At 40.4% G+C, this 27,123-nt stretch overlaps 1 protein-coding gene across 1 annotated transcript in view; it reads left to right on the top strand.

Moving 5' to 3' along the window:
• SRPK2 (SRSF protein kinase 2) overlaps positions 1–27,123 on the top strand; it is a 330,240-nt gene that overhangs the window by 178,037 nt on the left and 125,080 nt on the right. The window contains 6 exon segments of the mRNA XM_030552625.1: positions 5,491–5,574; positions 7,683–7,834; positions 22,043–22,141; positions 22,144–22,150; positions 22,809–22,896; positions 23,127–23,214. Coding sequence (XP_030408485.1) covers positions 5,491–5,574; positions 7,683–7,834; positions 22,043–22,141; positions 22,144–22,150; positions 22,809–22,896; positions 23,127–23,214 — 518 coding nt within the window.

Below are 27,123 nucleotides of genomic sequence, written 5' to 3' on the forward strand. Positions count from 1 at the left end.
GATCCTGGCAACGTGCTATGCAGCCTCCCATTCACCACTACTGTCCCTATAGCCATCCTTACCATGGATACCTCCCTAGCTGGATGGAGTGCATATCTGCATGGCCACAACACAGAAGAGACATGGGCTCCCAACGAGGTGCACATGCATATCAACGACTTGGAACTGCATGTGGTCTGCCTAGCTTGTCATGCGTCCCTGCCTCTTCTCTGCGATCGGCACAACCAGATATTCTCAGACAATATCACCTCTGTGGCATACATTAACAGACAGGGAGACCATGTCTCTGTTGCTCTGCACAGGGGCCATCTGCCTCTGGAACTGGTGTCTTTCCCACAATGTCATGCCCTATGCAGTGTGCCTTCTGGGGACGCGGAATTCCTTGGGAGAAGCACTCAGCTGGACCTGGTACCTCTACCACGAGAGGGAGCTCCATGACCCCCCCCCGCCCCCCCGCATGTATGTGCAACCACTTTTGGAATATAAATAGGGATCACACATCTCCAAGAACCTCCAGTTACAGGTAAGTAATAGGGATGTAAATACCATTTAAATTTTTTACTGTTTAAACAATTTAAAATATTTCATTTAAACAGTTAACTGATTAAAGGGCTGGCCAGCCGGCATGGCTGGAGCCAATCCAGCCAGTGCGACTGGGACTGGGGCTCCTTGGGCTGGTGGGGCTGGGGCTGTTGCGACTGGGGCTGCTTTGGGTGGTGCGGCTGGGGCGCTCCAGGCTGGTTGGAGTGTCCAGGGGTTAACAGTTAAGGTGGGTTAGACTAATATGTACCAATTAGACTAATATGTGGCTGGTAAGACTAATATGTACCAGTTATGCATTTAACATTTTACATCCCTAGTAAGTAATCTCCTCTGCTGCTTCATAGCAACCTTTGGGTGGGTGGGTGAGAGGAAGAGACTGAGACTTTTGCACTCCATAGCCTGGTAATTAGGGCACTGGCCTGGAATGCAGAGTCCAGTCTCTTCTCTCCTTGATTCAGAGTAGAATACTTCATCTCACATCACTCTGAATCAGGCGGAGCAGGGACTCGAACCTGAGTCTCCCAGGGCATTGACCTAGGCACCAGGCTATCAGAATATGAGTCTTTCTCAACAAAACTTCACAATGCAATGTTTTTTTAAACCAGTATATGTCCATGAGATGTTTCAACGTTGACTAAATGTTTTGACGAGCTTTAATGATTAGATTTGATAGAGACAGATTACATCTATGTATCTCACTACATAAAGTCTTACAAATGGCATTCACTGTCCACAAATGCTTTAGACAATGATGAAAAATGCGATTCTAACCCTCCTTTTTGGAAGTTTGAGTTAATTTTGTTTCTAGCCCTCAGTCCTGAGACTGAAGCCTAATTGCGCCAATCCTTATTCGTAATATATTCGAGAACAAGAATTACAGGTACACTTTGTTTGTTTTAATTGCAGTGATTTCTGCAGGTCAATTCATTTTAAAAAAAAGAGAGAAAAAGAAACAAAATAAAAAAAATAAGATGTCATCTGGTTAATCCACTGAGATTCCAGATAAGGCAAGTGCTTTGTGTTGGGGGTGGGAGATCTTTCCTATTCCAAGAATATTTTTAGCTTCTCGCGGCTTTTTTCTGAGATAAAGCTTAGAGGTAGTCTCCGCTCTCTAATGATAAATAGTTCAGTTTTGCCCTAGTGGAGTGCAAGGCTTGTCCATCTCTATGACTCAGAATAAAACAGACAAGATTATAATAAGGTCCATAAATATATATATTTCCAATGCTATTGTTTTTGAGGTTAATAATGTGGAGCTAATTGAGAGGTTTGACAGAAACAAGCTGAAAAACCTTTGTGCAAGTTTAATGAGGCCTCAGGTCTCCAATAAATTTTAACGATCATAAGCCTAGTAAGTTTTTTTTATTACATATTATATAAATGTCCCTAGTCCTCTGTTTCCAGAAGCTGGGAATGGGGGACCGGGATGGATCACTTGATGATTACCTGTTCTGTTCATTCCCTCTGAAGCACCTGGCATTGGCCACCGTGGAAGCAGGATACTGGACTAGATGTACCTTTTGTCTGACCCAATATGGTTGTCTTGTGTTATTATTTAATGATTTTTCCACTTACTACGATGTATACTGGCAGTGGTGATGGCAGTAAGAATCATAGCCGTTGCCCATGGCAACATATAAAGTACTGCAGAAGTGCAAATACTGTACTGTGATCAGTTGGTGTATTATTTCCTCCTATCTTTCTGCAGGAAGAGATTCAGACCTACATTTTTAAACATAAAATGTATTTCTACTTGTAGTTCTTCTTTTGCAGCAGCCTCACATTTCATTCCTTAAAGATGTGTGTCTACAGAGGATGCTGTCAAGAGGACTAGTAGAATCATATACTTCAAGTAATCCCTGAACTTCTTTTAATAAATGTATGAAGGAGTATTCCTGTAACTTTCTATTCAATGTTTTTCCTGTTAGCAGTTACATTGGTCAGGAGAGTTAGTAAATTCAGGGGATTTATTCATCTGGAATCCTTCATATGCAGTTGTTCCCAGAAGTGGTGATTCTCAGGCCTGCACCAGAATTTTCTGTCCCCCAAAATTCTTTTTACTTCAGCCAGTCTGTTTTCATTCTGTGTGTACCAAGCCCTTCTACAGTTAGGAGAATCATATGCGTACTTTAGATGTGATCAGGTCATTCAAATTTTGTTTACATAAAACTAAATAAAATTGGATGCAATTTCAGGATAGTTGAAGGACATAAAGGGTACAAAGGCATCCATGTCCACTATTTTCAGATGATAAATTCAATAACTTGTCAGATCTACAGACTGTGCATATAAGATTGCCCTCCATCTGTGAGGGCTCACTTATTCAGACACGTGGCCATTCTCCATGCAGAACAATGTTTTCCTTCAATAACTTCGCTGTATGGTTACCTGGTGTTCAGTGTATTCTTATCCATCACTTTAAAGAAGCTGTGTTGTCTTTGTCTGACTTTTGGACAAAGGGTTCTGGCGTCTTTCTTGCTTTTCCTTTATTAAAACTCTTATGTGTGTGGGAAGAAAGAAGAAAAGCAAAAAATTAGCAAACAAAAAATCCTCTCAAACAAAAGCTATTTATTCTTTTGGTTAAATTTTCCTGGTGTTTTAAATTTCTCTCTCATTTGAGAAGATGGTTTTCATGCTGGCTACTTCCCAGTTGTAAGGGATCTTGGAGCACCAGTTGCCCACAAGAGAGGACAGAAAATTTTACTTACCCATCCATAATTTTTCCTTCTCTGAAGTGGGCACTTGGTGCTCTACAGGACCACATGCAGGCTATCACCAAATTTTGCGTTACCTTCAAGCTGCAGGGGAAATACCTCAATGCTTCCTTTTTCTCTTTTGGAGCACTCCTACAGAGAGATTGAGAGCTTGGGATCTGGACTTTGCTGTAATTCTTCATTTCTATTTTTTGTATATAAAACAAATAAGATAAAGTATCCTGCCTGGAGATATCTAATCTGTTGTAATGATATTAATTAGAATTGATAGTTGTCATATTAGGTTGAGCAATTGACAGGGGAGTGAAAGGGAGTCATTTCTCCGAAGAGCTCCACCTGCTGGCAGAAACATTCTAAAGCTAGAGTGTTTTTTCTGTTTTTTTGTTTTTAAAAAGAGGAGCCTCCAGGCTTTGAAAGTTGAGGAGGATAATCCAGTTATAATGGAGCGCAGGGTGCCCCGTGTAGAAAGAAAAAATTACAATGAGTGAGCACATTTTAGTGTGTGTGTGTTAGATTCGTATTTGGGATGTTATAAAAGTGCAATAAAGTAAATAATCTTTAGTTAGAAATCTTACTGCATTACATAAAAAAATTGATAATGCTGATTTAAAAATATTCATTGAAGTTCGTATATGTGCTTTTTGCTATAATTAAAACATTAGCATTTTGACTCTTTAATGCCAAAGGTGTTTTAAAGTCCACTTAACAAATGTAAATACAACATTTTTAAAAATTAGCATTTTGGTAGTCTTTATAGTTATAAATAAAATCTCAACAATAACTAATTTTATATTTATTTCATACATCTCAAAGAGGAATACAAGAGTAGCTTTCATAGTATCTGTTTGTTCAATAAGAGGACATGTAAAGTAACCCTGTAAGTACTCCTTCATAAGCACTGGCACAGCAGAGTACTGTGAAATATTGTAGTAGAGGGAGAACAAAATTTAACATTGGTAAAGTATCATAACTAGTTTTTATTAAACTATTTGACCAAAATTCAGGCAGCCAAATGAAGTGGTAGATATGTTACCATTTTTATGTGATCTGTAGCATGTGTTTAGTTTAAAAATCCCACAAAAGTGGAGAAGTGCTTTCATAACTAATCACCCAGGTGTTGTCCTTCCCCATCCCCTTCTCAGGCAGCAAATAATTTTAACCTTTCCAGAGATGCCAGTCTCACAGACTCCATAGACAAAACAGAACTCTCTAATTTTAATCAACACTTTATACCTTGTAAGTAAAATACTAAATAGCCAGACAAGAAACTATTTCAAGAATCCTCCTTCCATCCTTCCTTGTTCCAACGATTGCTAACATACACAAAGGTCAATAAGAACAACCTATCCTTGAATTCCCAGCTAGCAAATATAGCAAGGATTGCAACAGAAAAAAAAATCTCTTCTTAAAACAAATCAAATATAGTAAGTTGTAAAAGTCTCAAATGAAGCTTCATTTTGTTAGACTATTTCTCCAGAAATATCTGCTTTTTCAAATTCTAAAAATATGGACTACTTTTGGCCTTTGGAGAGAGGTTCTTGATATCCCTTGGTGTTTTACTTCAAGATGAGTAATGAAAAGTTAAGAGTCCTATTTCTGAGATAACTCCCGGTTCTCCCTTAAGTACTGTCAATATCTGGTGCAGAAATAGAACAGTAGTTCCTTGCTACTAAATCACTGTAGATTCATTGTAGCTTCAGCATCTTGCACAGTTCTCTCCCTCAGAGAGAAGGTTTAGTGAGTAATGTATTGCTGAATTTTATAGTGCCAGAACCCTGTCCTCCACTCCTGACCTCACAGCTGCCCCCGATCCATCTCTTCTCCACCCACCCTTTCCACTCTACTGCCCACTTCATACCTTCCCCCTCCCCCCTTTCCCTCGTCCTCCTCTCTCCTCCTTCTTTCACCTATCACCTTCCCCAACACACTTTACCTCTGCACCCAACACTCTGCTCTACTTGCCTCTTGGCATAGGTGTCTGGTGAAAATATTCTGTGGTGGTGGTGGAGGGGTGAGGGGGGATGGAGTATATTCTACCTGGCTATTATTGCCATACTCTCTGAAACATTATCCAGTGTAGAATCTTGTGGCTGAAGTTAGTTAGTATAGTTTCTAAAGTCACGTAATCCAATGTGATGATTCCAGACATTCAGAAATATGTCCTGTTACCTGACTCACTGTTTTCAGGTATGCCAACCAAGTGCAAGTTCATGATTGTGCATTTGTTTTCTAGCTCATCAGTCTTAATGTTGAACTGTTTACAGTCCTTGACCACGGTATCCAAAATGGCCTCATGTCCAGAAGATGAAGTTTCAAGGTTTGTGACATGGAGCTTTACACTGTGAATTCTTTTTTAAATGGATTAGAGTTTTTTGTCAACATCCAGCTGGACTTAATGCTATCTGTTCATTTATGTAATAATTCCAGGTTTTTGGAGATGGTAGATTTCAGGTGCATTAATTGATCTTGTAGTAAGATTGATGGTGATTGGGCTGAGAATGGTTTTTGTGAGACCAAATTCAGTTTTACTTTCAGTCAAAAATCGCAGTACAGAGATGAATGACACTAACAAAAAAGGAAGAATGAAAGGAATAAAAATTAATCCAATTCCTTGAAAGAAATATTTAGAAACGCAATTGCTATATGTAGAGCCTTGCATATCTGCGGATATCTGCTTTATGTCCTCGGACCATGTTTGAAGAATATGGATTGGATACAGATACAAATTTTATATCCACTCAGGACTCTAGCTATATGACTATGCATGCATTTTTTCCTTCCCCTGTTTCTATTCTCTCCAATTCAAATCTTTATTTTTTTTAAATTGTTAATTCCTGCCTAAAGCTTAGCAAAAAAGATGCTGAAAGATATTCAAAATTGTTTTTCTAAATCTCAGAATTTACTCAGAACATAATTACACTTCTTCCATTTGTTTCTGGAGGAGGTGGAGGGGGGATAAATTGGATACTCATGCATGTTCTAATATTGCTTAGAGCAAAGACATAGCAGCTGATGTGCAAGCTGCCCCATATTGCCAAGGAAACTTATTTCTGACCAACTGTACCTTGCTATTCCAAATGTTGTATTTTCCCAAACAGACTGTATGTTGTGCAAAAAGGTGGAGGGGTATGTGTTGTGATATGAATACATGTAGGACTGAGGTAAATCCACTTAAATACTTTTTTGTTATGATCAAGGAGCAGTATTTGAATTTAGATTTCCAGAGTTGAAAAGTTAACATGTTACACCAATGTATTTTCCTGTCCTCAATTCTTGTGGTTCTAATGGAGAGACACTGGTAACTTAAATGAGATCTTTCAGAGAGCTGGGATTTGCAATAGATGTGAAATAAGCATAGTTATAGCTGATGATGGAAAGCTCAGATCAACCTTACCTACAGCACTATGATATATTACTGATCTTGTTTTCTGCAAATAAGATTTTCTATATATTTGTCTGACTACACCCCCGCCTCCACACATCAACCTATTTGAGAAAGAGGAAAAAAATGGTTAGCAGATAGGTATCTAAATGTCCTTTTTCTTACGTGTATAACTAGTGACAACCAAATGTGAAAATCTGACAAAACTCTGAGCTTCAAATACTAACTGTAATAATTCTAATTATCGTATATGAAATGTATTCTAAATCGCTAAACCAAGAAGACATCTCACTTGTAGGATATCTCTTATCTTCAGAAGCCAGAACATTTATCAGTGTACAAAATGTCTTTAACAATTCACTATTTCAAAAACTATTTCAAAAACATGTTTGTTAAATATTTGTTAAAATCTGTGGGTTTTCCATTGATTGATCCTTTGCATATTTTGAGCAAAGACTAGCTAGAAGCTTAGTCTTTTCTTCCTATTTACTACTACTCGCTCTTTCCATATGAGGTGATTTTCTACATTACTGATAAAAATTAGATATGAAAAAAGCCTATTGAGTCATCTAGTTTATTTCAATAGCCGTTGGAGGATTGCTCCCTGCAATATGTTCTTGAAACTTCTTTGTTTGCTGTCACAGAGAAGACTTGGTATAACTTGTCCACGTTGGTCATCTTTGAGAAATATTCTTTCTTGATTCCAAGTACTTCAGACTCTAAAAGCATATGTGCAGTATTTCATGTATTGGTTAGGAATTTGTAATATTTTATATATCTAATTATCCTGATACTGTAAACCTTTTATGAGCTGTTTCAGTGTTATGGTCTGTCTTCATGTGAAAGCTATATCTCGTCTTGCCAGCTTTACCTTCATACAATTTTGGAAATACCTGGGGCATTACCAGATAATGTAAAGAATAACTGTTGGAAAATAAATGAGATGTATTTCACTAAAATTCGAAAGATGGATTTTGTGGCTAAACTCTCAATTAGCGTCCTGACCAAGCTTCTCAGTAAAGGTACTTTCTTTTCATTTTCAGGCCAGAGCCTCAACAGAAAGCTCCATCTGCACCACCACCTCCACCTCCGCCCCCACCTCCACCTCTGCCAGAGCCAGCACCACCAGAACCAGAGGAGGAGATTCTGGGATCTGATGATGAGGAGCAAGAAGACCCTGCAGATTATTGCAAAGGTTTGTGTAATTATCACTATATAAAAGTTGAATGTTAAATAGTAAACATCTACATAGCCCTTGACAACTTTGGTCCTCAGGAGCCACTTGAATGGTCTTTTAGAGTGAAGCTTATGCTTTTGTGTGGTAGAAACAGAGTTTTCTTAGTGCTGGTCCTAGATTATGGAATTCACTCCTGCAAGAACCAAGGGTATGTCTACACTAGAGAGACTATACAGGCATTGCTATGTTGCTGTAGCTATGTTGGCGTAACCCTGTAGTATAGATGCTGCCTATATGTTGGTGTATGAGCACCACCTCCCTGATTGGTGGTAGCTATAAGTCGATGGAAGCGTTCTTCTGCTGAGATAGCTTCATCTATACAGGGGGTTAGTTTGGCATAACTGTGTCAGGCAGGGAGTGCTTTTTTTCCACACACCTGACCAACGTAATTATGTTGATCTAATTTTTAAGTGTAGACCAAGCCTAAGAATGGCCACAAAAGTCACTATTATCTGTCTGTGCAATGTTTATCACTTTTATTTTTATTACTTTTCCCTAGGCAAAGGAATGGAGAAAACATTTTTGGACCAACATTAGACACATTATTTTTTAACTCTGCAAGGCTTTCAATACTTTGGTAATTGGGGTGATATAATAACCTATACTTTCTTTGATTCTTCACTCTAATTTCTCTGCACCATTGAGACTCACATTCATTCACTGAAAATCTTCTGATCCTGTCCTTGTACACTATATGGAAACTTTGCCGTTATTTTTCTGCTATTCTGCCTGACTCATGATGTGCCTGGGCTAATTAGATCCCATCAGCTAGTCCAATTGCCCCGACTTCTGCAGGGAGTCTTGGCACCATATCTTGGTGCGTTTTTGCTCTAAGTCCCACATCACTGGGAATCTGGTAGAGTATAAAATATATTTTAGTGGAGAATGCAGATAAACTCAAGACAAGTGAAAGAGAAGTAAATGTTGAACAAAAACGTTAATGTGAACTGGGAGCAATCAAAAAACTGCACATCTATTGCCCCATGAGAACTCCTGTTCTTAGTGTTATGCATGTTACATCAAATAGGTGCATAATTTTGTCAAAGCATTCCATACACCAAAGAATTTCTAAAAAATATTCTTTGAATTTGGATAAGGCCAGAGTAAAGTCTTGTAATTGTTGAAGGTGTTTTTTGGTTGCTGTCAGTCTTTCTCTAATTCTACCAGTTGTACAGTAAAATTATGAAGTTTTACTTAAAAACCCAAACCAGTTTTTGTGTAGCTTAGTAAATGCCACACTGATTATTCTTACAAAAATATTCCAAATACCAGGCTTTTCATGGGATGGAGGAATTCTTTAAGCTCCAAAGATACCATTTTTTTTAACCAACTTTATTTCACTTCAGACCTTAATGCTCTTCATTTTGATGACCACCATTCCTGTTTAGAAGAATTGGATGCTGTTCCTTCTGAAACTGTCACTACTATCTCCAAATCAGCCAGGAGGACTACTGTAAAGCAACAGAATTCATACGCCGTTTTCCTAAGGGCTGAGTGCAGTGACTTGCCAGTTTGTTCATCCACTTCCAGTCAAGCAAAAGAGGACCACGTTCAATTCTTGATCTGATCATACATCTGGTCACTTACTGAGCTGTCAGTAAACTGTCAGTCCATCTATTTATAGCAGTGGTCCCCAACCTTTTCATCTGGCAGGCGCCAGACGGACCATGGCAGCGGTGGAGCATCTGCCGTAATGCTGTCGAATTTCAGCAGCTTTTCGGTGGCGACACCTCTCGATGATGTCACTTGTCGGTGGCAAGTGGCATCATTGAGAGGCGTCACTGCCGAATTTCTGCGGCGTTTTGGCGGCGACGCCTCTCAATGATGTCACTCGGCGGCGGCAAGTGGTGTCATCGAGAGGCATCACCACCAAATTTCTGCGGCGTTTCGGCGGCAACGCCTCTCGATGACGCCACTTGCCTCCAACGAGTGATGTCATCGAGAGGCATTGCTGCCAAAATGCTGCAGAAATTCGGTGGCATTTTGGCGGATGCTCGACCGCTGGCCAGGACGTGGGCGCATTTAGTCCGTGTTGGGGACCCCTGATTTATAGGCTTCAAAAACATAAGAATGGCCATGCTGGGTCAGACAAATGGTCCATCTGGCCCAGAATCCTGTCTTCTGGTAGTAGCTGGTGCCAGATACTTCAGAGGGAATTAACAGAACAGGGCAATAAATGAGTGATCCATCCCCTGTCTTTCAGTCCCAGCATCTGGTAGTCAGAGATTTAGGGACACCCAGAGCATGGGGTTGCATCCCTGTCCATCATGGTTAATAGGCATGATTTCTCTTTACAAAAGCCGTGTTGTCTCTTCCCCAACATGACATGTTCATGTGCTTTATAATTTGTTGTTTATTATAGTTTCAACCATTTGCCTGGCACTAAAGTTAGGCTTACCTGCCTGTAATTGCGAGGATTGTCTCTGGAGTATTTTTAAAAACCAATGTTATCCTCCAGTCATTTGGTACAGAAGTGATTGAAATGACAGGTTACAGACCTCAAGTTAGGAACACTGCAATTTCATATTTGAGTTCCTTCAGAGAACTCTTGGGTGAATTCTATCTGGTTCTGGGGACTTATAACTCTTTACTTTTTCAGTTTGTTCCAAAACCACTTCTACGGACATCTCAATCTGGGAAAGTTCCTCAGATTTGTCACCTAAAAAAAATGGCTCAGGTTTGGGACTGTCCGTCCCATCCTCTGCAGTGAAGACCGATGCAAAGACTTAATTTAGCTTCTCCGCAATGGCCTTGTCATCCTTGAGTGCCCTTTTAGCACCTAGATCATCCAGTGGCCCCACTGATTGTTTGGCAGGCTTCCTACTTCTTATGTACTTAAAAAAAAAATTTTCCTGTTTAATTTTTGTGTCTTTTACTAGTTGCTCTTCACGTTCTTTTTTGGCTTGCCTGATTATATTTTTACACTTATCTTGCCAGAGTTTATGCTCCCTTTTACTTTCTTCAGAAGGATTCAATTCCAGTTTTTAAAGGATGTCTTTTTGTCTCTAACCACCTCTTTTACATTGTTGTTTAGCCATGGTGGCACTTTTTTGGTCCTTTTGCTGTTTTTTCTCTCTTGGGTTATAATTTAGTTTGAGCTTCTATTATGGTGTGTTAATTTCCCATGCACTTTGCAGGCATTTCACTCTTGTGACTGTTCGTCTTAATTTCTGTTTAACTAGCTTCCTTATTTTGTGTAGTTCCCCTTTTTGAAGTTAAATGCTACTCTTTTGGGTTTCTGTGGTATTTTTGCCCCTCACAGGAATGTTAAATTTAATTATATTATGGTTGCTATTACTGAGCAGTTCAGTTATATTCACCTCTTGGATCAGATCTTGTGCACCACTTAGGACTTTTTCAAGAATGCTCTTTGTGGGTTCCAGGACTAGCTGCTCATGAAGCAGTCAGTAATGGTGTCTAAAAGCAGCAAAGAATCCTGTGGCACCTTATAGACTAACAGACGTTTTGGAGCATGAGCTTTCGTGGGTGAATACCCACTTCTTCAGATGTATAGACATAATGGTGTCTATACATTTTATATCTGCATCCAATCTTGAGGTGATATGTACCCAGTCAATTTGGGGATGCGTTGAAATCCCCATTATTACTAGGTTTTCTGTTTTTGTAGCCTGTCTAATCTCCCTGAGCATTTCATAATCACCACCACTATCCTGGTCAAGTGATCAGTAGTATATTCCTACTGCTATCCTCATTATTGAAGCGTGGACTTCCTATCCATAGAGAATCTGTGGTACAGTTTGTTTCATTTAAGATTTGTACTATATTTGATGTTATGCTTTCTTTCACATGCTGTGCTACTCCCTCACCAGTATGACCTATTCTATTATTCCTATATAGTTTGTACCTTGGTATTGCCGTGCCCCATTGATTATCATTATTCCACAGAGTTTCTGTGATCACTATTATATTCAATATCTTCATTGAATACTAGGCACTCCCATTCACCCATCTTAGTATTTAGACGTCTAGCATTTGTATTCAAGCACTTAACATAATTTAAATGTACCTAGCTTAAAATATGCTGTACTTAAAATGCATTTCAAGGATATTTGACTTCCACTTTGTTTGCTTACTTCATAATGGTATAGCCTGATAACTGTAACCTGTCGATGATCCACTTATTTGTCCTGTTATCTCTTGACAACGGCATATGAATGTGCAAATCTTTGCTTGCTATTTTAACTTTTGGCTACAAAATACATGCATCTTTTCACATGCTATCTTAGACTGAGTTCTCATTTTTAATGTCTCCCTTCCATGTTGTTAGCTTTCTTTTTCAGGTAAACTTCATATTTTAGCTAGCATTTTATTGATTTTTGTTTTATAATAAAAAGTATATTTTAACAGCATGTCATGACAATATAACATTTGATCCTGTGCTAATACAATTCCTAACAGTTAAGAACCTACTCTGACTAAGTTAAAGCAGTATTGCAAGATGTGGGAAATAATCTAAATATCTAATATTGGTGTTATTCCATCGTGATGGAAATAAATTCTTCATTAATGCCAAAAAAGGGAGAGGGAGAGTTTAAATGGAAAAGAGAATGTAATTAACCAGTTTGGGCATAAATAAATTATATAAAAGAAAAAGCTCATTCTAAATATTCATCTGTGTATCAAATAGAGCAGTTCCAAAACATATCTAATATCTTTAGGGCTTGATCCTATTCCTGCTGAAGTAATTGGGATCCTTTCCATTTACTTGTTGAGAGTTTTATCTATATCTTCTGGGAATATAAATGTTTCTTATCAGAATAACTGTACTTACAAAGAAAGTTTCCTTTGGTTAAATGATTTGATATAAATGTTAGTCCTGGAGAATGCTAATTTACCATCTTTTGAGCTGCATTGGCTTCCTTTGGGATCACATTTGGGTACGTAGATTTTAATAAATAGACAGGAAGGAAAAAGAATACCAGATTTCTTTCTAGATAGCATAAGTGAACTGTCTTATTCCTAGAAGATGAGTGTATTTAACTCAGTTATGCATTATCTGCCTCAGCATCCTGTTTTTCAAACAGTCCCATAGCTTAAATGTGTAGTAGATTTGATATATCAATTTCTGAATATTCGCTTAGACTTTAAATTTATCCAGTAAGAGAGTTCAGACTGCTCAAATAGTAAAGGAACTTAACCTTTGAGAACAATAGAAATACAAAAATTACACTGTATTTCGGAGAAATGGCTAACAATCATCAGATGCCCTTGGCTTAAAATCTTGAGCTAGTCCAGATACTGTGGAAGCAACCATTAAAATCAGGTCATATCTGAAGTACAGGGAAAGAAAATTGAGTAATCAAAACACTGTTTGTTATTGAAAATTTATATATTTGCACACTTCATATCTGTCCACAAAGATGACTTTTTCTATAATATCAGACATAAGTGAATGAGCTCCAGGTTTTGTAGTTTTAATTTTTTTACTAGTATTTCATAGAAACAAAGTGATCTTGTGTCCTGGCCCAAATTCGTTCCTGACATAGTAACTCAGTTTAATTGGAAACATTGTATTTTTCTCTGTTTTCAGTTTTCTTTCCAAAATGTCATCATCTATCTGGGAACGCTAGATCACATAAGTTCCTGAATATCTAGTTAAGACAAAAGTCTTCCAGAAGTCACCTATCAGTTGATATTTTGTGACCTGTGGTAAATAATCAATAGGGTTGTTTGTCTCAGCCACACATTTAAAATGGATTAGACATCGTATTAAAACTTCTTATAGGTATTCCTGAAAGATTAAAGGCTCTTTCCACATCCTTAAGGCAGCTTACATGGCCAACTTAGTTTAGAACTCTGATTTTGTGGAATGACATTGAGCGTGGCAAGGGCTTTGGTCCCCAAATGTTTGGTTCAGTGATGATGGTGCTTACCTGGCTCCACTAGATCCAGATTTCTCAAAAGTTTTGGACCAGCTGACTGAGTGCCAGCACCCCGACAGTGTGACTCAGTCACACCAATATCTTTGAAGTATTAGTTATAAGTAGGGCTTCATGTTTGTCACGGGGAGGTTGTGGAAGTCACGGATTCTGTGACTTCCTGCAACCTTCCTGACTTCTGCAGTGGCCTGTGTGGCTGACCCCAGAACCGCCCAAAGCAGCTGGCCCTGGGAATCGCCCAAGCGGTGGCTGGTGCAACTGGCCGCCTGAGTAGCAGTCCCGGGACAGGTGGAGCAGCGGCGGGGCCCCTGGGGCTCTCCCCCTCCCAGCTGGTGCTGTGGGCTCCCGGGCTCACCACCTCTCCCCAAGATTAAATCAGGGATATTTATAGTATAAGTCATGGACAGGTCATAGGCCATGATTTTTGTTTCTTGCCCGTGACCTGTCCATGACTTTTGCTAAAAATACCTGTGATTAAATCGTAGCCTTAGTTACAAGTAACTTTTCTTTTAGTGTGTTGGGACTGAATTGCAAGGAACGACACCTTTATAACATCTTATGTACAAGAACCTGACTGAATGGATTTGGTGGTGTGATATGGAGCCCTATAAAAATAAATTTCTCTTTTGTTATCCATTCACTCTGTGTTTTGAGATTGAGGAGAATATGTCTCTGCACAGGGAACCCAGCCTGGAGGAGGTAATTTTGCTGAGGAACCTCAAAGTCTGCTGCTTCTTATATTGATTCCTAACTTGTTTGTAAGTAATTTTATTAGTTTGAGAGTATGTATTCTGTCATGTTGTCTGGAGTTGCTCACAACTGTGAGTGCCTACCTTAAGGCAGACTGTCATAAAACAAGGGCAGACATCTCTAACTAGTGGTTTATTTAGATTTTACCACAACAGTAACAAATGTGAACTCCTGGATCCAGAGCCATAACTAGCTATTTTTGCGCCTGAGGCAAGAATATAAAATTGCCTCCCCCCCCCCAGTGCTGCCTGGCCCCCCTGAAACATACATACACACACCCAGCACCGCCCGGCCAGCAGAAACAATCCCCTCCCCCCACCAGCACCGCCCGCCCCGTGGAAACAAACCCTCCTTCCCCAGCGCCGCCCTGCCCCCCCGAAACAGCTGTGGGTCAAAAAGGAAGGTTTGGGGGTGGGGGGGAGAGAAACAGCATGCATAGAGTGACCAGATCACAGCAGTAAAATAGCACATAAAAAGATTATGTAGAAAGCAATAGGCCCCCCCATCCCCGCTCGGCCCCACCATCACATCCCTCTTCACCCCCTAGCCCCCCGCTGGCTTACTGCGTCCCTCCTAGTCAGTCCCCCACCCACTACTTGCCTCCTTTCACCTTCACCCTCCCCTGTCAGAAACCCCCATGCCAGCCCCACACCCCCTGTCTCCAGCCAGCCCCTGCTGCACCCCCTGCCCAAAGCCAGGTAGCCCCACACCCCTTGCCTTGCCTCCAGCCAGCCCCACACCCTCTGTCTTCAGCAACCCCTGCCGCACTCCCCTGCCCTTTCTCCAGCCAGCCCCTGCCACACCCCCCTGCTGGAAGCCAGCCCCACACCCCCTGTTTCCAGCCAGCCCCTGCCGCACCCCTCTGCCCAAAGCCAGCCAGCCAGCCCTGCACTCCCCTGTCTCCAGCCAGCCCCTGCCACACACCCCTGCCCGAAGCCAGCTGGCCCCACAACCTGTCTCCAGCCAGCCACTGCTGCACCCCCTGCCCTACCCGCAGCCAGCCCCACATCCCATCTCCAGCCAGGCCCTGCCTCAACCTCCTGCCCGAAGTCAGCCAGCCCCACACCCGGTCAGGTTATTCATTTATTTTCATTAAATATGTAGACTAAATAATGAAATTAATAAATTTTCAAGCCGAACGTGAATTAATTCTAGTGAACAACGCCACATTATGCAGTATTCATTTCTGAAAGTTTATAATAAGTGATGCTCTGGGAGAAGGTGTAGGGGTGGGGAGCGCAAGGTGGAAGTTTCGCCTAGGGTGCAATATCCTTGCACTGGCCCTGCGCACACAGGGTGGGGTGCAGGATGGGTGGAGGAGTGCAGGCTCTGGGAGGGAGTGTGGAGGGCTGGGTGCAGGCTCTGGGACAGAGTTTAGGGGCCAGAGAGGGGGTGGTGAATGCTGGGGGGGAGGGGACTGCCATGACATGTGGCTTCTTTCCTCCCCTGCTGCCCCTTGCTCAGTTTACAGGAGTGGTGGCTGCAGGGGGAGGGAGGGAGGAGGCAGATCACAGGGTCAAACACTCACTGGAAGCCCCAGCAGCTGCTCAGGTGAGTGAGGCCCACTGCCGATGATCCTGTCTCCCATCAGAAGCCCCCTTGGCATCTCCTCCAGGTTTGTGCCAGGGGAGGGGAGGGCTGTGAAGCATGTGTGTGCCTCCCTCCTCCCACTCCCCCTCGTGACGTGCTATTGCTGGCTGCTCGCCCTCAGCCCTCTGCCGGCCAGTATCTCTTGTTACCATAGAGGCAGCAGCAGCTGGGAGAGCCGCAGCTTTCCTTCCGGCAGGGAAGGCTTTTTCTGCGCCCTTCGGCTTTCCGTGCCCGAGGCAAATGCCTCACTCGCCTCGCCCTCGTTACGGCACTGCCTGGCTCGCTATACCAGTCCTACCATGGAGTCACTGACAGTCCCCTTAGACTCTCTAGCCTATTTTGCGCTAATAGTCACTTAAAGCAAAAATCACACATCAGGTTTCTCTCAATCCCAAGAGACAAGTCACTTACCCCAGAGCAGTTGGTACTCTGGATCTTACACCAAAGACAATGCTGGCAGCCAATTCTATAATAAACTAACTAAGGGTTTATTAGCTAAGAAAGAAGAATGAGAGTTACTGAGAGATTAAAGCAGGTAAAATATGTGCACAGGTGAGTCACAGTTTGTAACTTCAAATGGTGGCAGAGATGTAATAAACTGCCAGTTCCCCAAAAGGTCTTTCAAGGTACCCCAGATTGTCGTTTGAATCTCCCGTTTGATCTGGCACACTTCCCTGTAAAAGTCCAAGCAGTTCGGAGATGAAGGATCTTTTCTGGAATCCATTTTTGTATTTTATTCTGTCAGAAGACAAGCTGATAGGGTCTCTACCCACATGGGCTTTTCCTTTGATGACAATGGGTGAGGAATGCACTTTGAATCTCTGACCTCAGTCATACCACAGTGGTCATTGCTTTGGAATTAGCAACTTTTCTGATAGTCCTTCATTAGCATTCCCCAAGGCTTCTTTGATGTCTGAGTTATTTAATTACAGGGGTATACATAATCTAAATATTTGCTATTACATTATAACAGGAACAGATAAGTGAAAACAATGCATGTAACATCCCATTAGTTTTATGAAGTTTAAACACCCAAAACACTAATTGCTTTGATCTATACCAATACACAAGAGAGAATAGTCTCTGACATGACCTGGTCTGCAAGCATCACATATTCACCTTTGCTACCTTTTCTGTTTCTGTTAATCTTCCCATACCTTATATTAATGGGGAGGAATATAAAATTGGAACTTACTGTGTTCCATTAGTGCGTCTCCTCTTCTCTTAACTCCATCCTCAAACCATCTGACTTCTCATTAATTTTTCAGTGAAACATTATCACTTTGCCAGTAAATCAACTTTGATCTGAAATCCCAAAGTGGGGCTGCTTGAGGATTGAGCAGGTAATTTGACTTCCATACATATTAATACTTGAACCTCTATTAACTGTGCCAACAAATGTGCATAGTCAGTGCCTAATTGATTTTATTTTAATGCTTCTGCTAAGAACTTTACTTGGGTCTCTAGCTCATTTCACATTGGCCAGCAAACATCTCCCAGGTGGTAATGATTTTTTCAGTCTCTAGGCTAGGATTGATTTGAACTAGCACTAACTAAAGTGAAAGAGCGCAGTTATCAACCTGACGAGCCTTACTGTACTCCTAGGCCATCAGTATAGAATTGGGGCTGATTATCTTCTCTGATTAAATAACATAAGAGGCAGAAAAGCATTTCTAAAAGTATCTACTGAGGGAAATTAAAGAAGTAGACAAAATATGAAAGTATCTATTAGCACGCACATAGTTCTAGAATACCATGACTAGCTTACTTGTTCCTAATATATATGTATAGTTAAATTAGGCCTCTTACATTTTTCTGTGAGGTCATAGTCCATTAGTTGATGTAATATCATTAAAGGGGAGAATGTCTTTTGTGTGCAGGAAATTGATTTAATTAGATCAGGCACTGTTCCCCGAAGACTTGATTCAGAGCCCAGTGAAATCAGTGGAAAGATCCCCTTGACATCAGTGGGTTTTAGATCAGGCCTGTTTTAAACGTCCACTTGTCTAGAAATGTAATTAAATCTCAAAATTCCAGCTACTTGATTTGTGAAGGCATATATGAACCATGATGCTATTATTCTCCTATTTCTGAAAAACCTTAAGCATTTGGAGATTACTCTCAAGAGACTATCATCAGTTGGAATACTTCGTCTCTCTGATTTCTAGTTTCTCCTCCAGAGATGTCTCCCATTCATTCAGTTTACAAAGGGGATAATTTCCTACACAGCAGTGGAATTCATCAGCTACGATTACCAATACATTCAAGAGACATTAAGGAATAATGATCTCTCTTATTTTCTCTTTCTCTCTCTCATGCGTTCAGCAGTTGCATCAGAAACATCATTATTTTCTGTGGAGAACTGAAAAGCACAACAGAGCTTTTGTTATGATCTGAGCAGTATTGCTTAAACACTGAATATTTACAAATCCTGGTGTTTGTATCACCCAAAAGTACACAATTTCATTAACCTCCCCCACTCCCCGTGATGGGGTGACCCACTCATTGCTATGCTGGTACCTCCTTCTGGCTGCTCTTGGGGTTAGCTCACGAGATCGATGCCCCTTCCCGGGATTGCACAGTGTCACTCTGTCTTTCCCTCTGGTCTGTAGCCCCGCTCTCGCTCCAGGAATTGCAGTATGCTTTTTGTGACTCGGTCCTCTGGCTAAGTCACTCAGCATTACCCCCTTCCAGAGTATAGGCTTTCAGAGTCTCTGTCAGTCCTGCTGTGATCCAGGCAGTTCACTGTCCTGCTGGTGTCACTTTCCCAGTGACAGGAAGGGGAATCCAGGTCCACTCTCTACGCCAGGTTTTCCAGCCCAGGAACCCTACAACATGCAGCCAAGGTCTTCAGTTTGCCAACCTTGCTGCTTATATGCTGGGCTGCTTCCTATCCCCCAGGAAGTCAGCCTCTCTACTGCCTCCTCTCAGGGAGCAAATGTGGGCTACTTGTCTCTGTAGCCACCAAACACACCCCCTTCTCCCAGAAAGTGACTGCAGAATACTTTCCTGCTCTCAGCTCCCTGGCTTTATGGAAGCCCCATCTGTACCCGCACAGATGAGCTTCCCCTAATTAGGGCTTTCCTCTCAGATTTCAGCCTAATAGGTTATTTGGCCATCTGGCCTCCATTAATCCCTTCTGGGCGAGCATGGGGTGAACACCCCCAATCATACCTCCTAATTCCGTATGAATGTTTATTTATAACTCACTTGCCTTTTGCTTTCTAAATAACCTTTTTTTGTGCTATGAAGCATTGAAATACATCCCGCTAATCACAGCAAAGGAGACACCAATATTTAAAATCCCTTTTTCCTGGTACTGGTGTTACCTGGTGCTTAAGATCTGCAAATTAGCACCCCAGTGCTTCAAACGTGAACAGGAATAACTTTGCATATGTGGGTGGTGTCATTGACTACTCTCATGAGTGAAGTTACCCCTGTGCAAGTCTGCAGGATTGGGGCCTGGGGCAACAGAAAAAGGTGCTGTGAAAAATGCAAACAGAGAAACAAAGCATTTTGAATTTTATTACAGCAGTAGTTTTGGGGCTGATGTAGTGGAAAAGTAAATAAATTTTGATACGAAACTGGCACTATTATAATAATGTGATCCTTATTTAAGGAGAAGAATAATTTTGAATCATATAATCACAGTAGGACCCATTTATACCACTTTAGTAGTGAAAAGAAACATTAAAATTGGCACCCATTTGTGTTCATTGATATGTTTGATGACTATTAGGAAGGTGTACGATATTTCAGACATTTTCATTTTGTCCTGTTTAATTACAAAGGATTTGCTGTGTAACTTAAAGGTGCTAAAACTGAGTCTTAAATATTTTCAGCTTCTAAAACTTCAGTGAGGAAAATTGTATCTTTGCCAAGAGAATGATTGCTTAGGGAATAATGTTTTATGCTTCTTCATCTTTTTCATGCAACAGATGGAGTGTGCATAAGAAAAGAAATGATTTAGTAAGTTGTATGTTAAGTGATGTACGTAATCTTGGCTGTCAGGTCAAAAGATTTATTCTTCTCAGAAATGCAAACGCTTTTAGGAATAGGAAGTGGTATTGCTCTTTCCTCCCTTTTCCACTATCCTGCATATGTCTCTTGAGATCTATCTTCTTTATTTTATCTAATTAGTAGTTTAAAACTAGATTTATGGAGAATTGGTATGATCCGTTGATTGTAATCCAGTTCTGTAGTTGTTAGGAAGCAGTTAATATTATCCGGATCTTCAGTTCTAGCCTTCGAGCTATACAGTTAGGTTCTGTTAGTTAAATGGTCAAGCTAGTTCTTGGTTTTGTTTGTAAGATGATTTCTTCATCAGTGTGTGGTCCTGCAGTGTATTTGTGTGTGTGTATTGACCAGATGTTTAGAATGAAATGCATAATATTGGGTAACTGCTATAGACAAAACCTTTGGACTAGCATAGGCATGGGCAGGATCAGGGCTTCCCATCTTAAGAAGCCTAAGGTATCTGCTACCTTTGAATATGAAAGTAAATAGCAAAGTTTCAGTATTTCCTTTGAGTAAATATGCTTTAGATTTTTTCTTGAAGAAATCTGATCTGATCCAGATTTGGAGTGCTATTTAAAAAAAAAAAATATGTTGCTTGAGAGTTAAGAATCTAAGGTTTGGAAATGAGACACGTCTTTTATTAGTTACCACAGTGCATTTTTAAAATCAAGCCATCATGTTCCCAGTTAATGGAGTGTCATGGACCACAAGGTGACTCTACCTTGTATCTCTCTTCAGTGCATCCCTCCTAGTGATAGGCCCTGGGCCTCTACCTCACTTTAGGGGGTGTCCCAAATTCTGCCATTCTTAGACTGAACCACTAGGCTTCAGAACCCTTCTTTCTCGCTGTGGCTACTTTAGCAGGGCCAATTTGAATTGGGAGCTTTGTGACCAGAAAATATATCAGTGACACATTGCAGCCTTTTAAAAACAAAGTATTGTTTAATAGTCAAACAGGAACGAACTAGTCAGAGTCTTGTATTAAGATAATTGGAATAGGCCTACACACATGAATATTACCTAAACTTTATTCTTTCTTACAAGTTTTGGGTAAGTTCCACTGAGCCTCGACACCCATGCTCCTGGCCTTGGAGAGAGAGACAGCCACTGCAGCATTCTCTCAGGCCTGGTCTACACTTACAATTTAGATTAACCTAGCTATGTTTCTGAATGCCATTGTTAAGCCAACCTAACCCCTGGTGTAGACACAACTAAGTCAATGGAAGAATTACCATCAGTCAGGGAAGTGGATTGCTTGAATTGATGGGAAACCCCTTTTTGTCGATGTAGGAAGGACCTGCACTGCTGTGCTATAGCGGCATAGCTACATCACTTGTAGTATAGACGTAGTATAGATGTAGCCTCAGTGCCTCTCTGTCAGATACTCCCTTCCAGCCAGTGCTGCCTCTCACTCCTCCTAACTTCCTGGGCTGCAGTCTTTAAGAGTTTAGGGCCCTTTGATGTTAGGCATGGGGCTAGGAAAAATAAAACTGCAAGCCTTGCAGGAGGGCATTTTCCAATAATAATGGCCCCATAGTTCTCTTGAGTACCCTTGGTAATCTCCTGGGAAGTTTTGTCTCCTACTTGTTTTCCCAACAACTTCCTTTGATTTAACTCTGGGCAGTCATATAGAATAATATCAAGCTGATAAACTAGTCATATAATTTCATAGAAATACAGAATCTCCACATTTTCCACAACGGAGGGTGTAAGACATGTGTTTAGAAGATGTAGAACATTTTTGAGGCAAAATATTGTAATTGTAAAAAAACTTAGTGCATTTCCTGATTTATAGTTTAGGATGACAGTGTTTAAAAGGTGTTTAGTATTAAGGAGTAAACAGGTAAGTAGAAGTATCTGCTTATTTTTCTGATGTACTTCTTTCTTTATTTTATTTTTTTTTTGAAAGGTGGCTATCATCCAGTGAAAATTGGAGATCTTTTCAATGGCCGGTATCATGTAATTAGGAAGCTAGGATGGGGACACTTCTCTACAGTTTGGCTATGCTGGATATGCAGTAAGAGATCTACTATATTATATTTGCCTTTAAACTTTTTTTTCCCATTTCTAATCAAGTAAAAGCTGATTTGTTATATGTGTAGTAACTTTTGTTCTAGATACAGGCTGAAGCTATCCATGTGTTTCGTTGTGTCTTTGTTGTTGTTTGGTAAACAAGTGTATATAGAGATGTCCACAGTGTTTTTCTCGCCTTTTGATTAAGGATGTATTTTATAAAACTTGTCAGAAAGTTGAAGTCTAAGTTTTATTTTGCTTAACAAATTATCAATGCTTATTGAATTCACATGTTTTCTTGACCTGGAGAGCAAGCTAAGGTTTTTATTCCTCCTGTATCCTTAATAGTAAAACCTATTAATGGTAAAATAGAATTGAAATTCCTCTCTTAAAGCCATTACCATTTAAAATATTAATAGTTCTGTGTTTTCAATATTGTAGAAACAATGCATAAAATATAGTTCTAAAGGTATTGTTGTTCTCTGTCAGAATGCACTAAATTATGTTAAATATTTTTACTACTATATTATTGAGAATTTAGGTGTTTCCCCTTAATTTTAAGATAAAATTACCAAAATTTTCCAGATATAATCCTCTGAAGTATGCTTCGTAACATCTTTCAGCTCTGGTCATTTGTTGAATAAGTTTTTATTATTTTCAAGGGGGAAGAGGTTTGTTGCAATGAAAGTTGTAAAAAGTGCCCAGCATTATACAGAGACAGCCTTGGATGAAATTAAGTTGCTCAGATGTGTGAGTATTATACTGAGTCCTCAGTACTAATAATGGTAAATTATGTATAGGTGCAATGGAAGTAAATGCATTTGAACATCATCATTTTTCCTAAATCTGTTTTCTAAATATATGCCATTACTTCGTTGTCATTATTTGTAAGGCTCTATAATCTAGTTTAAATTTTTAGAAAAAATGTATTACCCTTCTAAAAAGATGAAATATTTCCAGTATCTTCTTTCTTTGCTTAGGTTCGTGAAAGTGATCCTAATGATCCAAACAAAGACATGGTTGTACAGTTAATTGATGACTTCAAAATTTCTGGGATGAATGGAATACGTATCCTTTTTTGGCTATTCTTCCTACATTAAGATTAAAATGAAGGGGATAAATGAGTATTTAGTTTTTATACATTAATGTCTTAGTGTATGCAGAGTGAAGTAATTTTTCAAAATAATCTTCTTTCTTTAATTTTTTTAAAGTAAAATTTAAGACCATCACAGTGACATTTAGTCATGCACTGTATTACAATGTGTAATTCCCTTTCCCTAGTGAAAATAACTTAATAGTTCTGAATATAATGAAGAATAAAAGATAGATAAACATTTTAAATTTGTTCCTTGATGAACAGACTTGCCCACTAGACCATCAGAAGACAGGGATCTTTTTAAAAAATTGATATTTTATTTACAGTGAACATTGTTTATGGTTTATCTAACCTTTCCAAATAACATAGTTAAGGCACATGTTGTGCATTAGTTAGTGTACTGTGCTTCATTATTATTACTATTATAAATACTGCAGTACATTGAATTAGTGTAGGTAGAAAAATATTTTTTCTAAAAACAAACAAGCAAGTTATGTTGAAACATTATTAGATTAGATTCCAATGCGTGTTAATATATAGAGAAACTTAAAAAAGAAGGGGTAATCACTCGTTTTAGATAAGGAAGATTCATCAACTAATCAGTTATTTTGTTTCTATCCTTTAAATTGTTTATTAATATAAAATGTAGTTATGTGATCGGCTGGAGTGTTCTTTAATTCCTGTAACTGTCTAGAGGATGGATTCTGAGTGACAAATAAAAAACACTTGGTAACTGAATCTTTATGATACTTTCTGGAATTATAATCTGTAACAATTCTGCTGAAAAGCCATATAGTAAAATATAGTAAGGATAGGAAATATAAATGTGGAAGACTGGATAGATTAGAGGATTGGTAATAGAGTCTGGAGCCTTTTACCTCTAAATAATTGGTTGAAATCCAGCCCAGAGCGGTAGTGAGTTTATGTTCCTCCTGTCTGATGGAGGCCAGTGGGGAGATCCCAGATTGGCTCCTGAAGAAAGTGGTATGTGTCTCCTACTGAGAGGTATAAGTACATGGAGTTTCTCCTGTTGCTTATGTGATCCTCTGATCGAGTTACTGACTAGACGTTAACCTCTTTTTTTGTTTTGTTTTGTTTTGTTTGAGAAATGTTATTGAAAAAATATCTGCCAGCACACCTGGACTTGATAGATTTTTCTGACGTATTTCAATGAGACACTAAAATGTAACAGTCCTCATTAGTATGCTTGGTGATTCCCTGCTGCTGAGCTATCTTCGTTGATCATGTTAGTTCTTCTTCAAGTAGTGTCCCTGTGAGTGCTCCACTGCGCCTGGAATTGGTGATCTTTGGTAGCAGTGCCTGTTGGGCTGCGTATGCACCTATATAGTGCGTGCGTTCCAACCACCCTCAGTTCCTTCTCAACCACCTTTGGTGTGGGACGGAATCCTGAGGGGAGCCCCCCCATACATCTGTAGCCTTCAGTAATAGTAGTGTTTCTGTTATAATTTTCTAGATATTAGGAATTTCCTTTATTTTTCTCTCTCCTCTGGAAAAAAAAAATATTGTTTTCCATTTGTCTTCCCTCCCTGTTATTCTTTACCTTAGTGTAGGTTTCCTTTTTTTTCTGCACCCTTCCCAATTGGGAAGTCCTCCCTTTCTTGGGGTTATGCCCAGATCCCCTGGGTTCAAGAGGTGCCTGTTCTGCCATGAAGCCATCATTGTGAGCGATGGGCACTCACAGCGCATAAGCTGTCTCAATGAGGAACATTAGGAAGTAACAATCAGTTTCACACATACAGAATGGGAAGAGACTGTCTAGGAAGGAGTATGGCAGAAAGAGATCTAGGGGTCATAGTGGACCACAAGCTTAATATGAGTCAACAGTGTAATACTGTTGCAAAAAAAGCAAACGTGATTCTGGGATGCATTAACAGGTGTGTTGTAAACAAGACACGAGAAGTCATTCTTCCGCTTTACTCTGCGCTGGTTAGGCCTCAACTGGAGTATTGTGTCCAGTTCTGGGCATCGCATTTCAAGAAAGATGTGGAGAAATTGGAGAGGGTCCAGAGAAGAGCAACAAGAATGATTAAAGGTCTTGAGAACATGACCTATGAAGGAAGGCTGAAGGAATTGGGTTTGTTTAGTTTGGAAAAGAGAAGACTGAGAGGGGACCTGATAGCAGTTTTCAGGTATCTAAAAGGGTGTCATCAGGAGGAGGGAGAAAACTTGTTCACTTTAGCCTCTAAGGATAGAACAAGAAGCAATGGGCTTAAACTGCAGCAAGGGAGATTTAGGTTGAACATTAGGAAAAAGTTCCTAACTGTCAGGGTAGTTAAACACTGGAATAGATTGCCTAGGGAAGTTGTGGAAACTCCATCTCTGGAGATATTTAAGAGTAGGTTAGATAAATGTCTTTTAGGGATGGTCTAGACAGTATTTGGTCCTACCATGAGGGCAGGGGACTGGACTTGATGACCTCTCGAGGTCCCTTCCAGTCTTAGAGTCTATGAGTCTATGTCACACAAAAGTGTACCCACTGTTTCAAATGTAAGGTTCATGCCTCTTCCCTGGAGACACAACACCACTCCCCTTCATCACTGAGGACTGCACCACCCTTTTCTAATGAGGAAGAAGAGGAGGAAGAGGAGTACTGCATTGCACTGTGCACTCCACTCTCATATCAAGGGCAGCTACACAGAGAATTATCTTCTCGTCCTCAGTACCCAGAGACCAGAAGCAATCCAGGTCTCTGGTACAGATCCCCATGGATGCAACCCCACATGCCAGTTCCTCCGCATTGGCCCTGTTGGGACCCAGGCGCTGTGTGCGTATAGGGTGCACTTTCCCAAATCATCCGCGGAATAGAGACAGAGACAAATATGCTTTCCATCTTCATCAGTGTCTAGACCGCCTAATACTGAGCCAGAAGCACTAGAGGAGCAGGAGGAAGAAATGGAGGAAGAGATTCTCCAACTTCTCCTCATCTTCCCTGATGAAGCCATAATGCCACCATTGCCAATATCGGAGGATGATTTTAAACAGTTCCAAGAACTGTTCTACAGGATTGCAGATTCTCTCCAGATCCTTCTGGAGGAAGTCAGAGAGCAAAGCACAAGTGGCTCAATATCTTACAGGCCTCTACATTGGCAAAGATTGCACTCTCAAGCAGTGATGCCTTCTTGGATCCCACCAAGGTGATCTGGTAGACCCCAGAGTCAATACCATCCACCTGCAAGAGAGCAGACAAGAAATACTATGTCCTTGGTAAGGTTGGGGAATTTCTCTTTTTCCATCCTACTCTGAATTCCCTGGATAGTTAATGCAATACAAGAGAAGTGGCAACACCACCACTTTAGGATAGCCCCCTATGACAGGGACTGAAAGAGGGAAGACGTCTTTGGTTGTAAAGCATACTCTTCAGCTACACTCTAGTTCCGTATTGCTAAATATGAGGCACTTCTGGCCAAATATAATCACATAAACTACTCCAAATTCCAGGAATTCTGTCAACACCTACCAGATGAGAAGAAGGAACAGTTCCAGGCACTAGTGACAGAAGGACAACCTCTGGCCTATACGGTGCTACAAGCCTCTGGACTCTGTAGAGACAGCTGCACAGCTCTCCAGATTCCCCAGAGAGGTGCCAACAACTGTCGAGGATCTACCCTTTGAAGGCTCTAAACTCTTTGCAGAGTGCATAGATGAGTCGTTACATTCTTTAAAGGGCTCTAAAGTGACACTCTGTTCATTCAGCATAATATGTAAACCATTGCCGAAGAGAAGACAGGGTAGATACCAGCCTACCCCAAGGCTTCGATCTCCACATTTCACACCTCTGCGGCAGTATGATATGCAATGCAGATGACAGAGGCCTCCTCCTAAGCACAGCAGACACCAGCACAAGGGGCTTATGCCTCACA

Source organism: Gopherus evgoodei, chromosome 1, assembly GCF_007399415.2.
Source record: "Gopherus evgoodei ecotype Sinaloan lineage chromosome 1, rGopEvg1_v1.p, whole genome shotgun sequence".
In the NCBI taxonomy this organism is placed as follows: domain Eukaryota; kingdom Metazoa; phylum Chordata; order Testudines; family Testudinidae; genus Gopherus; species Gopherus evgoodei.